A 15,091-nucleotide genomic window follows, 5' to 3' on the forward strand; every position below is an offset into this window, starting at 1 on the left:
TTTGGGGTTAGAGTTTGGCAGGTTTTTACTTCCTAGTTTTACTAGGTTTCTTGTTTAACTGAGTGGGAACAGGCCTTTTGTTAAATCTGGTTTGTTGCAGCCTATCTTGGTTCTCTATTCTACATTCTGCGGCTGTCAGGGTCTCTCCTGTTCAGCAGGGAAGGTTGGAGGTGCTGATAATCAGCCTAAATCCAGAAAAAGCAAATAATTTTGTCTTTATAAAAACTCACCTTCATCTTCATAAGAATTCCAAGCCGAAGAATGCAATCCCTTCTCTTCTCTCCTTTATCTCCCCCATTCCCCTTTGACTCCCAAGTCTGAAGCTATGGAAAAATAATTCTAGGAAGACCTGTTGCTGGCAGATTTCGATCAGTGATGCACAAAATAGTGCAGCTTGTTTGTTACTGAAATTTGTTCTAAGAATCTGAAATACGATCTATTTATGATAGCTAAATGAGAGGTGCCTCTGCTGTTTTGTATACATTGGTAATTCCTCTGCACAAGGACAAGACAAGGTGACAAATGGTATTCATAGATTTTTGGCTAGGCTTCAGAGCTTTTAAGCATTAAACTGGAGGATATAGTGGATGAGAGTAATGTGTTCTTTCACGTGAGGTCAAATTTTCAAGTGTCTAATTGCTTATGTGCCTGAGGGCTTGTCTATACTTGAAACGCCACAGCTGCACTGCTGTAGTGCTTCAGTGTTGATGCTACCTGTGCCAATGGGAGGGGTCACCTATTGGTGTAGGTACTCCACCTCCGTGAGAGATGGTAGCTAGGTCAATTGAAAGATTTTTCTGTCCACAAAGTGCAGTCTACTCTGGGGGTTAGGTCAGCTTAACTCCCGGGGCCGAAGCCAAAGGCCAACCCCGCTGCCCGGGTCTGAAGCCGAAAGCTGAGGGCTTCAGCCCTGGGTGGTAGGGCTCAGGTTACAGCCCTCCTCCCCCCCCTCCCACCCCTGGCCCAAGACTAAAGCCTTTCAGCGTTGGCCCCCCGCCCAGGGCAGCAGGGCTTGGGCAGGCTCAGGCTTCGTTCTCCACTCCTGGGGTCGTGTAGTAATTTTTGTTGTCAGAAGAGGGTCCCGGTGCAACGAAGTTTGAGAACCACTGTCCTAATTTAAAAGAATTAATACAGAATTCGACAATTCTTTCACATTAAGCAGAGTTCTCAGGTTTTTCTTCCTGTTGAAACAGGGTTCCTACTACTGTGACCTTGGTCTTCGCAACAGTGGCTTTACTTCCAAATCCCAACCTTCTTCCCAAAATGGAAATAGGGTCTGTCGCTGTCTGTTTCCCTCTAACCTTGACTTTTTTTGTTTTGAGTTCACCTGGACAATACAACCTCTTGTATTCACACAAATAATGATAGGACCTTGGAGCGAAGTAATGACTCTTTTGTCGATCTGGTTGCCAGGAGTGTCTAGGTCTTGTGTTTTATTACGAATTTTCTTTGTACATTTTTCAATTTATGTCTGGAATGGGAAACAGAGATCTGTTTAAGACAGGTCATGATGTTGATCTGTGCCTCTCCTTTTCCTGCAATTGTTTTATTTTGCTTTTGACAGTTGTCATAAATTTTGTCTTGGAAAAGACTGCAAAATCCCCATTAAATATTAGTAGTTTATTTTAGCTGAGACCACTTCTCTGTTCACCTTGCCAGTCTATTTCCTGTTGGCACATGTGAGATAAAGCTGCAACCTTCCCACTCTGTGTAATTTACAAGGCAAATGATTCCTGTACTAGTGCAAGAAAATCACTAAGCATAAAGCCTTAAAATCCTCTTGGAGGTTGAATTGTCCTCTCTGCATGCAGGCAAAGTACAGTGTGTCTGGCTGGGTGAGGGTGCTGTTAATGTATATACAGCACCGTATTGTGCCTTGTTTAGTTTTGCTGTATGTGCACTCTGAACTTAACTCTCACCTCCTGGGAATGTGTATTACTAACAGTAATGTCTTTTGTGAATGCACCTCCCTGTTTCTTTTATTTGATGGTATCCAGTCTTATAATGTATGCAAAATTGTCCATCCTGAGTCTGAATAATTAGATTTTGTCGCTTTCTGTTCAATAATAAAATAGGTCACAGACGGTTCAAAACTGTCTTGAGTATTTTAAAAATCTACCCTCATAATTTTCCTGTCTCTGTAGGTATTGTACCAAAGTTACTTATGTTTTTGAATTGCTGGCTTTGACTGAAACCAGAATGGTCATAAGCTCTCCTGACTGCTGTACATATAGGCAAGGCTAAGATTTTGTCATGGATATTTTTAGTAAAAGTCAGGGACCAGGTCATGGGCAATAAAGAAAAATTCACGGAAGCCCGTGACCTGTCCCTGACTTTTACTAAAAATATCTGACAAAATGGGGAGCCTCTCGGTAGCTGTGGGGGCCGGCTGGGAGCTCCGGGGGCCCACACCACCCATGGGGGCTCAAAGTTCCAGGGTCCCCCTTTCCCCTCGGCTTGGAGCTGTGGGGTCCCACACGATGGTCGGGGGCAGCAGGGTCCCCCTTGACGCCTGAGATGGCCGGGAGCTGCGGGGCCCTGCCGCCTCAGCAGGTGGGGGTACCCTGCATTTCCTGCTGCCTGTGGGCTGAAGTCATGTTTTGGAAGGCACGGATTCTGTGACTTCGGTGACCTCCATGACAAAATCCTAGCCTTACATATAGGTCTTTCTCTTAGACAGTAGGAGAGGGATTAGTGACTAAAATAAGTTATTCGGTTTTGCTTCTGCGCACTCTGATATCCTCCCTTCCTGTAGGAAACATGCATATGTCTACTTTATACTTAGTCTTTGTTTGGACTTGAACTTTCAGGTTTTTAAGCACAGATGGTTAATACAGTTTTGTAATACTGTGTACAATATCTGTACATTCCGCTTCCTTGCATTATAGCATACCAGTTTTAATAGCATGATTAGGTCTGACCAGGATGATTAATCCCAATATGAACACTTTTTGCCGTTATCCATTTTTATATAAAAAAGGTTTGTGCTTGTCTTCCCCAGCCCTCCTTGCTGTACAGTGATGTTCTGCCTGCCAGAAGTTACAGGGTTTGTTGTGCTTTGTCATTTTAACCACAAATGCAGAAGCTGTGCACTCACCCATGCACATGTTGTCTTTTGCCTTTGCAGTTTGTTGAGACCATCTTGTTGGTCCAATTTATTTATATTGTACTATACTGTCATTTTAGTATATGATCCTTTTGAATGGAATGCACATATGCCCATGGTGCATCTGTCAACTCTGTTTGCTGGTCCTACATTTTACTCCCATTGGAATTCTGCAACAGTTGCTTATGGATCTGTAACACTTCTGCAGATTTCTAATTGGAGTAAGACATTTCTGTCTTCATTTCGGTGTATGATGTAGGACACTGAAATATGGACTAGAAAGAGGCAACATCAATCCTGACCTATACAAAGTGGTAAAAATGTGTCTTGTTTGAAAACAAAATATACCGTGTAATGTTTCTTGCAGAATACATTCCCACTGTTCTCCTGTGTTAGCTGCACACTCAGTTTAACTTCATTCTTAAGTCTTTACAGTGGTGATAGGCAACCCTACCCTGCATTTTCGGAGCCACATAACTAAGCCAGACATTGGTGTTCTAAAATGGAACCACATGGTAGCGGTTTAGAACATGCTTCCCCACCAACAGCTTCCTATTAATTCAGTAACTAATCTCTCTTTTTCAATTAAATTTACCAGGAATCCACTTTTCTCTTTTCCTTACACTGTCCCAACCCAGAAATATTTGGTTTAGCACCACTAAAATTATAAGAATTGATGTTGTCACTTTATAGCAGGTAATTTTAAGTGTTAAAGTTGATAGTTCGAAAAAGAACTGTTAAGAATGCATGAATGTGTGAAGTTTCTGATGACTTTTTGATCTCTCATTTTAATTCTGCACGTGTTCTGTAGTGTTTCACAGCTCACTGGAGCTAAGAATTAACGGATTCATTCTTCACTTGCATGCCATACGGGGTTTTACAGGAAATGCCCCTGTTGTTTCTGCACCTTTGTTCATTCTCTTCTGCCTTTCCCCCCCCCTTTGTTTGTGCTGCACCTTGCTATCTTGTAATGCTCCAGATTAGAAACAAAACCAAAGTCTACCAGTTTTGTGCTGACTCTGTTTTTTAATTGTAGGCGTCTCTGTATGATGAGAGCATTTACAGTGGGAATCGTCGATATAGTGCCTCTAGTTCTCGTGCTGTAAGATGTTTTCTGCATTTTTCTGCTGGGCCTGTCTTCAGTGTTTTCTCCTATGATAACCTGTTTTACTAGAGCGTAGTTTTATCTGTATCAATGGGCAGTATAAGATTACTGGCCAGATAGCTGCTGATGGAGAATTATGTAAACAAGACTGGGAGCATCACCTCTACAAAGTTCCCTCCATGTAGATTCACTGGAGACAAATACTAAGTGTCCTACCTGCAATTGTCATACTACACTGTGCAGGGGTATCACCTATTAGTTTCAATATGACGCAGTATAAGGGGTTCCCCTTTCTGGTGAAAGGAATCTTAGCTCTGCCTTTGAATTCATTTGCTGTTAAGAAAATTCAAAGCATCAGCTGGAAAACCACATTTATGTAAGATCCCCCTTCTTCCCTGGGGCTCCATTTCACTTTTAAATAAACTGACTTCAGCTAGCTTAATTCAGTACCCCCATGCTACTATGTTTCCACTTAGAGTATGTGCCAGACTTGTGACTTAGTCATGGTTTGGGGTTCATTCTCTTGTAACATGGTATTTAACACCAGGTGACTTAAGAGGATGATAGTCTCTAATACTTGCTAGGGTGAGACTGGAGAGCTCAAGGAATCATTTATGGGAGATGCTTCTACCCATTTAAATCTGACTCTGGTCAGAAATGACAATTTATTAGCATTTAATGGTTGTTCACTGGCTTATTTAAATGAGCTAGGGGATGGGTAGGGCGTCGTCCATTAACTAGTGGACAGGTTACAAATATCAGCATTACTAGTAATACCCTTAATGTCAATCGCAAAACACAAGCTAAAGATAAAGACACCCCTTCTCCTCTCAGCCAGTGTCCCCATGTCAGGTTTGGAGCCATTTTGGTGCGGCAGTGTGAGGAAACTTATACTGCCATTGTGCCTGCTCTGAAAATGTAAATAGAGACCTTCATTGTTCAGTGCTTCCCTTGTGAAAGTCTTAAACCTTCTACATTATTTTCACCAGTAATTAATGACAAATAGATATTCTAATGCTCTCTTATGCGTTCTAAGTGTTGTCCTGTTCTTAACTTAGAAAAATAAATTGAAATCGTCTCTGTAATTCTAACCCAGCTGATATTTTCACTTTATCCTCTACCAGTACATGACATTCTGTTGCAATCAAAAGATGACTTGCTAATAGAACTGTACATTTTATCAATATTATTCTGCCCTTCAAATTAATTTGCTTCTTGTTTTCATTTTGCTCTGTTGCAACATCCATTGATGGTAGGTTCTAGCAGCCTGTAATCCAATGGATTTGCCATCTGGACAGTGCAGTCATGTTTGGTGGGTGGAGGTGTGTGTCATTTAGACAAATATCTCAAAGGATCATATCCTGCAGTCCTGATTTGGGCAAAACGCTCATTTACTGTGGGTTCTGAGCCTGAGAGCTATTTCTCCATCTTGTTGAGACATGGAGCATAGCGTTTTGAATGGAGAATGTTTAGGCTTGGAAGGATTCGATTTTTATCAGTAAATGTCAGTAAATTCAATTTCACCGACCACACAGGTGCAAAAATATTTCCATTGATTGAAATTTACAGATATACAAAATTAACTCTAGTAAGTTCTCATGCAGCATTTTTCTTACTTTGTCTATTTTGACCCATGGTATTGACAATTTGTGTTTTAATGGTTATAAAACTTTTTAACTTTTTATATCTCAATGTCTACGGTCATTAAATAATTGTCTGGACCCCCATAATTTCCCTCAACTGTGAACATTTAAATAGATAAAAATAAACATTGATGATACCCATGGAAATGATTTAAAAAAAAAAAAAATTCTGCCAAGCCTAAGGATGTTGTACAAAGACACTAATGTCCGTAGTATCATTCTCTTCTCCTCTCTACTGTGCCACAGATTCTGCATGCTGGTGAAGAATGCAGTCTCTCCAGTTCTAGTGTAGCATGGTGCTTTGTAATCACAAGACAGTTGAAATATGAGGCCTTTGCCTCCCGACAAAGGTGAAAGTAAGCCAGTCTGGCCGGTCCAGTATGGCCTACCGGCAAGAACGGGTACACAGCTGACCATTCTGGCAGGGGGCAGCTTCCCCAGGCCAGCAATTTAAAAGGGCCCGTGGCTCCGGGCAGCAGCCAGAGCCCCGGGGTGGCGGTGGCGGTGGCCGGGAGGCCCGGGGCTATGGCAGCGATTTAAAGGGCCCAGGGCTCCTGGCAGCAGCCGCAGTTACCGCTACCATGGGCTCTGCTGATGATTTAAAGGGCCCGGGGCTCCCCCAGCATGCTGCTGCCGGAGCCCTTTAAAACACTGCCAGATTTAAATTGCTATTTAAAAGCCCCAGGGATTTAAAGCCCCCACCCCTTCCGGTTGAGGCCCCACCCCTTCTGGTTGAGGCCCCACCCCCTGCTCAGGACCCCGGCCCTGCATACCGGTAAGTCCTTTAAGTTATTTTCACCCCTGCCTCCAGAGGAATATCTTGATTACAGCTTTGCACTGACACAGTTATGCTCGTGGCCGTGAAGTTTATAGCTTTGCTCATATCTGGAAGAGACATTTCGGCAATTGTTGCCAAGAAGCAGTTCCTGAAGAATGTTGGAGTCCTCTTCCTCACTAGCCAAAGACACTGAGCGAATGTGTAGGACAAAGTGGTATGTAGTTCTTCTTTCCTTGCTCACCCCCAAATTACTGACCAGAGGGCACTTAACTCAGCAATCCATCTTTTTCTTTTGCTAATGACATTTTACAAATTGTTTTCCCACAAGATCCTTAAATACAGAGAGCAGCTTTATCCCTGGTTATAAATGCTAAAGCAAGGAGAGGAACAAATGGGAACGAGGTAGCTGAGAAACAATAGTTCACTATTAGACTGGTATGAGCAGTTACATTTCCCCCATAATATATTTCAAGAATAATTTCTTACATTTTTGTTTTACTTAATGTATATTTTTAATAGCAGTGATGGAGCAAGACTCATCTAACAGGTTTCTTAAGGGAATGGAATCCTTAGGTATTTGCTCTGACTTTTCTGAGACAAAGTTCAATAGTCAACACGCATGAAGCTTTGTCACTATCTGCAGAATATCAAGAAAAGCAGGGTTTCAGGGTGCTCCTATCTCCTTTTTCCATAGCTTGTTGGCTGTTATCTGCTGCCAGTGTACTGTCTTGAAGTCACACTTGTTAAGCTTATGGCTCTGTTGCAGAAAGGACCATTTCTGTCCCAATCTTGAAAGTTTTTTTCCTACATAAGCTTCAATTCTCATCTTGTTTTAAAAAACAAAGCAAAAACCACACACACAACCTCCCCCCAAAACCAAACATCCAGCCAAGGGGAAAAAAACAACACCCCCCCACTAGAAATTGCATTGCTACCCACCTGTAAAACAAAGTAGGTAAGCTTCCACTGGCCTTTTCACCTTGAGGATACTCAATCTTGTCAGTTCTCTCAGTAGCTGAGGAGTTGAGGATGGCTTCTCTACTGGCCCAATTGAGTTACGGAAGTTGGTATATTTTAGTGTTGTCTGTCTTCAGAAATTATTTTAATAGAAAGAAACTACCTTTAGCATCAAGGTGATTCCTCTTCAGATTCCAATAGTTGTTTAGAAGGTTAAATTTAAAGCTTAAATTGTCAGCACTTTATTCCAAAAATAGTCTTATTTACAAAATAACCACCAATATTATTACAAAATCATACTGTCTCTCACACACCACTGTTAATACTATTCAGAAATCTGCATCTCGGATGACATCTTTGATTATAGGAATTCATTGACAAGGCAGTCAACAAAAGGTCAGTCTTGTCTCCAACAGCATTTGAAATGCAATGAGTCATAAGGCTTTTTGATCATTGAAGGACACAATAAACAGGGCATGCTATGTGTATTTCAGTTCCTGCTTTTTTAACAATCAAAATTGCATTTCTGAAAAATTACATTCGCAGTTGTCTTTGAGGCAGTAGTGACAGAAACAGTGTCGCAGGAAATGAGCATAAAGACCACTTGTTTTTTTGGCTCAAGTGTGTTATAAATATGCTGAAATCTTCTTTATCTACACCTGACAATTCATGTGTGTAACAATACGGTACAGTGCAATAGGGTGTCTGATTGCTGCTGTGGAAGTATGTGTCAAATGTGTGTGGGGGGAAATAATTCGGAAATTCAAATCCAAAAGAGATTTCAATTCTGATTTTCTAATGGGTAAAACTCCTTCCTTATTTTATACTGTTGCATTCTCCACTTTCACCAGATTCCAGCCTGTCAATGTGGTGACTAACACGATAATGTCTCTGACTATTTTCGCCTAAACCTGTCCGCCACAAGTCAACACTGTCAATTATATCTTGCTCTGTAGAAAGCTGCTCTTAGGAACGACTAGAATCCCTACGTCAGCAGGAGATGGAGGCTGAAGGGGTGATGCTCTCAGTCTATAGGAGGGTACAGTTCTTACCATAGTATCTGCATCCAATCAAGAAGAAACACTTATTAACCACGGAAGTTTCTTGCTTTGGGTATTGAGCAAGTGTTCATTTTGTAACTGCACAGTATTGCAGAAGAGGGTGAGGGGCTTGTGGCACTTTGGGGTTTCACCCAGACCAAAAAGGGGTTCTCTTGCCACATGCCCTGTAACCCTGGGTACCTTTAGGCTGTGCAGCTTTGGCTGAAAGCCCTGACACCAGCAGTATACTCACAGCACAGTGGTCTTGCCCTGCGCTTCCACCAGCCCAGTTACTCCTTGCAGGGCATCCCCAACAACCCTTCTGGACCCGAAGTGCCCCAAAACATTCTCACTTGCAGCATCCAGTCCTCTTACAAGACACTCACAGAGATGCCTCCAAAGAGCCAGTACAAACAACTTGTTAGCCCTCTGTGATTGAGCAGTAAAAGGGACTTGCCGCTGCAGAGGAGATGGTTTTGGGGAGACTAGTGTCTGGAAGGTTATTGGAGTCATCCTGCAAGGAATAAGTGGGCTGGTCAGTGCTCAGGGTGAGACCATTGTGCTGTGGGCATACTGCTGGTGTCAGGGCTCTCAAGCAAAGCTGCACAGCCTAAGGCACCCAAGGTTACAGGGCAGGGGCTGACAGAACCCCTTACTGGTCTGGGTGAACCCCCAAAGCATCACAGGACTGAACAGAGCTAGGAGGTAAGATCTGCTAATGAAGGAATGGGATGGAATCACTCCATACATACAGAAATTGAAGGAATGTCTGATTGATATCTTAAACTTTCAAATAAAATATTAAGTACAAATATCTCTCTGCTCCACATGGTGTAAGAGTTAAACCAAAACCTTTTTACTCAGTCCATTTGCTGTACCAATTGCTTATGCTGACCTTTTTGTCTAAAGTAGGTGTCTGCTCTTCAACTTCAACCTCCTCTTTCTTCTTTCACAGCTGCATGTACCCCTTTTTTAACTAACCTGAAATGGCATTGTTCTGACTCTTCTATTGCTCTGATTGCTCCAGTGCTAATCCTGTTCTTATCTCTGCTTACTGTGTTCTTGGGGTATTTGCGGGCAGCCGTCGGAGTACAGCTGCTACCTTGGCTCCGGATCTCGGGCATCTTCTAGAGCCAGCTCTGCTCGGGCAAGTCCAGTGGTGAGCACATATCTTTTCTCTTTTTCTCTTCCTCTGTTTCAACTGCTTCATTCCTGTGTTTCCCAAGGCTTCTTTATACTTGTGCAGAAAGAGTGGTGCACCACTGCGTGGTGTCAGACAACTAGTCAACTGCAAGTTTAATTAACTCTATAATACAATATTGATTATAACTAAGAATCAGTGAGCAGGATCAGAAAATACAAAGGAACAGTGTGAACCGTAGCTAAATCCTCTAACCAAATAAATATTAAGTTTTGGAGAAGCATCCCCAGACACAACCATACCCAATCTAAGATGTGCTCTTCCATCAGTTAGCCATCCCCACATGCACACATTCCTTGCCCAATGTCCTGCAAATTCTATGATGACGGTCTTGCCGAGCAGGTTCCATCTTCACATCTTGCAGTTTTCAGGGTTTCTTCAGGGTCAGAGGTGCACAGTACGCTCTCACAGGCCTCGTAGCAGGTGAAGCTCCAGATAGCACAGAACTCAAAACTGCAACAGCCTGAGCTCAGCAGAGTTTACTAGACTTGGAGACTGCAACAATTATGTCAACAGGATAATGGTACTTGTTAGTTACCGAAGATATTGGGGCTGGCTCAAAATTTACCCTGCCTCCACTAGCAGGGTAATCAATACCTGGCTGCTGCCACAGCCCTGCAGTTTAATGGAATAAATAAATAGTGTAATAATTTTGTAACTTAATCAAACTTCTTTCAATTTAACTACCTGAAACATAACTTCCCTCCCTCTCCTGCATCTTTTAGACTTTTTTCTGACCTGCTCGTGGTGCATTTTTTCCCCGGTGGTGGTTTCAGTCTTCCCTATTTCCTCCTTTTCTCTCCTACCTCCTTGTATATCTATCTTTCCCTGTGTTGTTCTCTACCTCTTTCCAAATATTTGGCTCTTTCTTCCCCCAAGATCTTTTAATACCATATTTTTTAACTTGTCCAATCTGTCTCCGACCCCTTTTCTGCCCACCTAATCTTTTGTATGTTCCCAGACACCCAAGAGCCGGAAGATTAGCCCTACTAGCAAAGACTGCTATTAAAGATGAGGGGGAGGGAATGCACTGTACAATAGCAATACCCTTGTACAGTATGGACTCCACTCTTGCTTGGAATAGAGGATGCTGGGATTACTGCCAAAGTGCTGTCCTTGAACCTTGCTTGGTGAGTCCATAATTCTTATTAGCAGTCCGGCCAGTAAATGTAATTTTACTAGACAAAAATATCATACAGAGGTTTTGGGCCTTACTTGAAGAGACATTTAATTATTTCAGAATTTCAGACAACTTGTATACCAGAAAAAAACCTCTCCTTTTAAGCAATGTTACTCCTTAGCTAACTGCAGAATTCTATAGTCCTTAGCACCAGGTTACCTATTAAACATGCCTAGAATGTGGAATTTTAAAGAGAGCTATTTGGGCTTCCGCAGAAAATGACAGGATCATTTGAATAAGTTTCACTTGTACTTTTTGTGCCTATGTCTTTTGTATCATCTAATGCCGAAAAAACTGTCTCAACAAAATAACCATGCCACAAAACCCTGTCTTCATAAACAACAAGGAGTCTGGTGGCACCTTAAAGACTAACAGATTTATTTGGGCATAAGCTTTCGTGGGTAAAAACCTCACTTCTTCAGATGCATGTCTTCATAAAGTTAGTATAAAATATAAGAAGAGATGGGTGTCTCTGTATAGTTAAAAACTGATATTTACTGTGAGTTGTTAGCAATATGTGTGAATTTGGAGTGGCTATTCTGATATGGATTTCCCTTTCTCTTGATGTGTACTGTAGTCATGCCTTGCATTCTCCCTGCTTATTTGTCTTTTATCTCCATTTGGAAAATGTTTGGTATATGCTCCTGTGAGTATCCTGTGCTTTCCCATTGTTTCTTGATCATGCTGCTATTTATAAATTCTGTTCTTAATTATTGAGATGGAAGAGAATTGTGTTTTCAGTCTACAGTACTTACTTTGAATATGCATAAAGCTACTCAGTAAAGAAAAGACATAAATTATGAGTATGTAGCCTTTTTTAAAGAAAAAGGGCATAACTTAGTAAGTCATCTCTTGATCTGTTAGATAAGATGTAAAATTAAATTTTTAGAAATCCTTTTTTAAACGTGATAAACCCATACGAGATCAGGGAAACTGGCTCCTAGAATGGACAATTGCATAGAGATTTTCACCTCCCAGCTAACCCACGTTGTAGTGACCAGAGTTAACATCTGATAGCTGTGTTGTGGTTTAAATGAGATGAGTTGATGATTTGAGTCCAGTTGCTGCCGAACAGCTGAGTATGTTGCAAAAGCTGTTGCTACAGTTGGCACTTAGTGGTTGTGACGGTGTACCCCATAAGGCTTTATGGAAATATGCTTATGAATAACCTTTACATAGCTATGTTACATGGCATATGTAGCATAAAACATATTCCAGTTAGGTCATATATATATTCATAAGCATATTTCCATAAAGCCTTATGGGGTGCACCGCCACAGTGTTGTCTGCAGAAAGGCTAGGCATTGAACACCATTTAATTCCTAGAAATGCTGCCACAGGGTTAAGCTTGAGGCATGTTGGTAGAGCATTTTGAGCAAGCCAGTGCTGTATACGTTATGTGGATAAAGATAGAACTTCAGTTTCCAGAGACATCAATCTAGCATCTTCCTTGCAACTAACCAAACAAAAAAATCATCCACAGGCAGAGAATACGAGGGACCCCAGACACCAGTGCCTGAGGCCCTCACAATGGTAGGGAAATACACTCAGATAATTCTGGCAAGTGACCCACACCCACATGCTGCATAGTGAACTAGTTTATAGCAAAATTCAGTTTATAGTGGAGTAAGTCTTGAATTTTTCCAGTGATTTTCAAAGGGCTATGAGTCTGCTTGACTGAAGCATCACTTCCCTTTTACTAAAGTTTAACACAAGTGTAATTATGCTAATTCCCTTAGAATCAATCATTATTATCTGGCAGATACATGCTGCAGCATTTCCCCTTAGGGAGCGAAGATGTGGGCTTTTAGGAGCAGTAGGAAGATGACATGAATGAACACCCACTTTTAGTAGACATCCCCAGTCATAATAAACTCCACCCTGAGTGTATGCTTCTCCTAGGTGAGGAGCTGAAACTTGAATGTTGTGTTAGGCCTTCCCTTGGGAGATAATTTTAGAAAATACTTACACCTCCTGTTTCTTTTTGTAAAATACCCAGATAACAGGATAAGTTTGGGGCTTGTTAACTTTGATTATTCCTTTTGAAAATAAAACAAATAAAATCTGGTACCAGTTAATTCTTGTAAAGGTCACCAGTGAATGTGGTTCCCAGTTTGGAAGCCTGTGTATTGATGAGATATAGATATGAGAGTGAGTGATAATATGAATAACAAATAAGACTACTTTGAGGGTCAACTTAATGAGGGTCTACTTTATATGCTACACTACCATTGTGGGAACCGAAAATCACAGATGTCTCTGACCTGTCAGAGGCAGACATCAAGACTGCACTGCTGAAGATGGCACCTGGAAAAGCAGCAGGTCCAGACGAAGTCATGGTGGAAAATATCAAAGCCTTGAGAGAGTTTCGTGTATGCTGGCTCAAGTGTGTCTTGTGTGCAGTTTGGAAAGAGAAGACACTCCCAAGAGGATGGAAAAAGTCCATATTGGTACCAATATACAAACAAAATGGTGACATATACATTCAAAGTAATAAGGAATTACATTGCTGCCCCATTGTATGAAGATGTTAGAATCATAGTTGCGTTTGTCCAACAGTGGAGCCCATTTTAGGAAAGGAGCAGTTTGCTTTTAGAAAAAGAAGAGGGACAACAGAATGATGTCATCAGGAGTGAAACCAAGGTCTTCAATATCAAAAAGAAGCTGTAAGAGAAGAGGCTGAAATGGTATGGGTGTGTACAAAGGATGGATGAAGGGGATCTTGTTAGGGAGATGCTTGAGATTAAAGTACATGGGCGAAGAACAAGAGGATGGCCAAGAAAATGGTGGATGGACTGTGTATGGTAGGATGGAGTGGATACATAGCAAGCATTGGACAAGCAAGCCTGGAAAAGACTGATGTGGTGATGCAACCCCAGCTACATGGGAAAAGGAGAAGAAGGTCGGGACGGGGGGTATAATGAAGCAGTCCCACTTCACACCAATAGATGTCTGAACTCAAAACTTCAGGGGCTTCCTCCCAGGAGAAAGAGACAGATCCTTTGTAGGTATAAATTGGGAGGGGTTTGAGTTACTTCAATGATGCAGAAAATGAAGTGGAATTCCATGGAAACAGCTGACTTCAGGTCCGATAGTGTGAACAAGTTTAAGTGTATTCAAGTCAAGTGAGCCAATATACTGCACAATAAATGAGCCAAATTTGAAGTGTCAGTGAGAAGAGGGCTGGTACATAAACCACTGTGCCATGCAATCTAAGGATGTTTCAAAGTGAGCTGGAGTTTGGGGAACAGTCTATATTGTCTTTTACATGGCTTTCTGACATCCTGCATGTACCCTAGATTATGTTAAACAAAGGTTTTCCCAAAATATAGTTAGCAGCAGCTTGACTTCAGGAACGTTGTTCATTCTTATTTCTTACACACAATGGCTTCCATCCCAGAAGGATGCCAAAGCAGTTTAGAAATAACAGTAAACATAGAAGAACACTATTGAAAAGCAACAGAGTATGAGTGAAGGTGTATAGCACATGACACAACAGTGCCTAGAAGGTAAACTTTTGATGGACACGACCCCACTTTATTTTACAGAAGGGATCAGTGGAGCTTAATGTCCACGCAAGGCTTTGATGTTTAAGATCCCTTCCTTAAGAAGTTCCACTCACTAAAGTCCATAGAATTCAGTTGATGTAACTATGATATGGCATTTTTCTGTAAAGGTGCTCTGTTTGTTGTTAGCTTGCCATAGGGGTTACTTATTAACATGTAAACCTGGTTTTGAAAGACTTTCTTTCATTAGGTAGTGATAGTCTTCAGGAGTTTGTTTTTTGGTTCTTGTGTTTGGTTCAAACAGGAGTAGAGCTGTCCTGGTATGAAGTTTGGTAACATTGTACGAAACTCTGTACAGAAAATTTTCCCATAAATAACTATGTATTTGACTCCGGGTGATTGACTTTCTGAAATATGTATCAGCATGAAACAGGACTAAATGTAGGCTTGTATGATCTCAGCCCAATAATGATTATTTTAAAATTGTACTATTAAAAATAAAAACATTTTTAGTTTGAAAATGTATTACAGAAAAATCCATTCTTTCAGGGGGTTTTTTGTTTGGTTTTTTTATC

General features: G+C 41.4%; 1 protein-coding gene across 3 annotated transcripts in view; it reads left to right on the plus strand.

Moving 5' to 3' along the window:
- LOC113405137 (leucine-rich repeat flightless-interacting protein 2-like) overlaps window positions 1–15,091 on the plus strand; it is a 186,701-nt gene that overhangs the window by 129,650 nt on the left and 41,960 nt on the right. The window contains exons 10-12 of one of the 3 annotated variants that reach the window (XM_026653983.2): window positions 3,002–3,046; window positions 4,143–4,208; window positions 9,711–9,788. The exons of the other annotated variants lie outside the window; for them this stretch is intronic. Coding sequence (XP_026509768.1) covers window positions 3,002–3,046; window positions 4,143–4,208; window positions 9,711–9,788 — 189 coding nt within the window. The remainder of the gene's footprint in view (window positions 1–3,001; window positions 3,047–4,142; window positions 4,209–9,710; window positions 9,789–15,091) is intronic. 3 annotated transcript variants of the gene reach the window in all.

Source organism: Terrapene carolina, unplaced genomic scaffold, assembly GCF_002925995.2.
Source record: "Terrapene carolina triunguis isolate 2854851 unplaced genomic scaffold, T_m_triunguis-2.0 Scaffold174, whole genome shotgun sequence".
In the NCBI taxonomy this organism is placed as follows: Eukaryota; Metazoa; Chordata; order Testudines; family Emydidae; genus Terrapene; species Terrapene triunguis.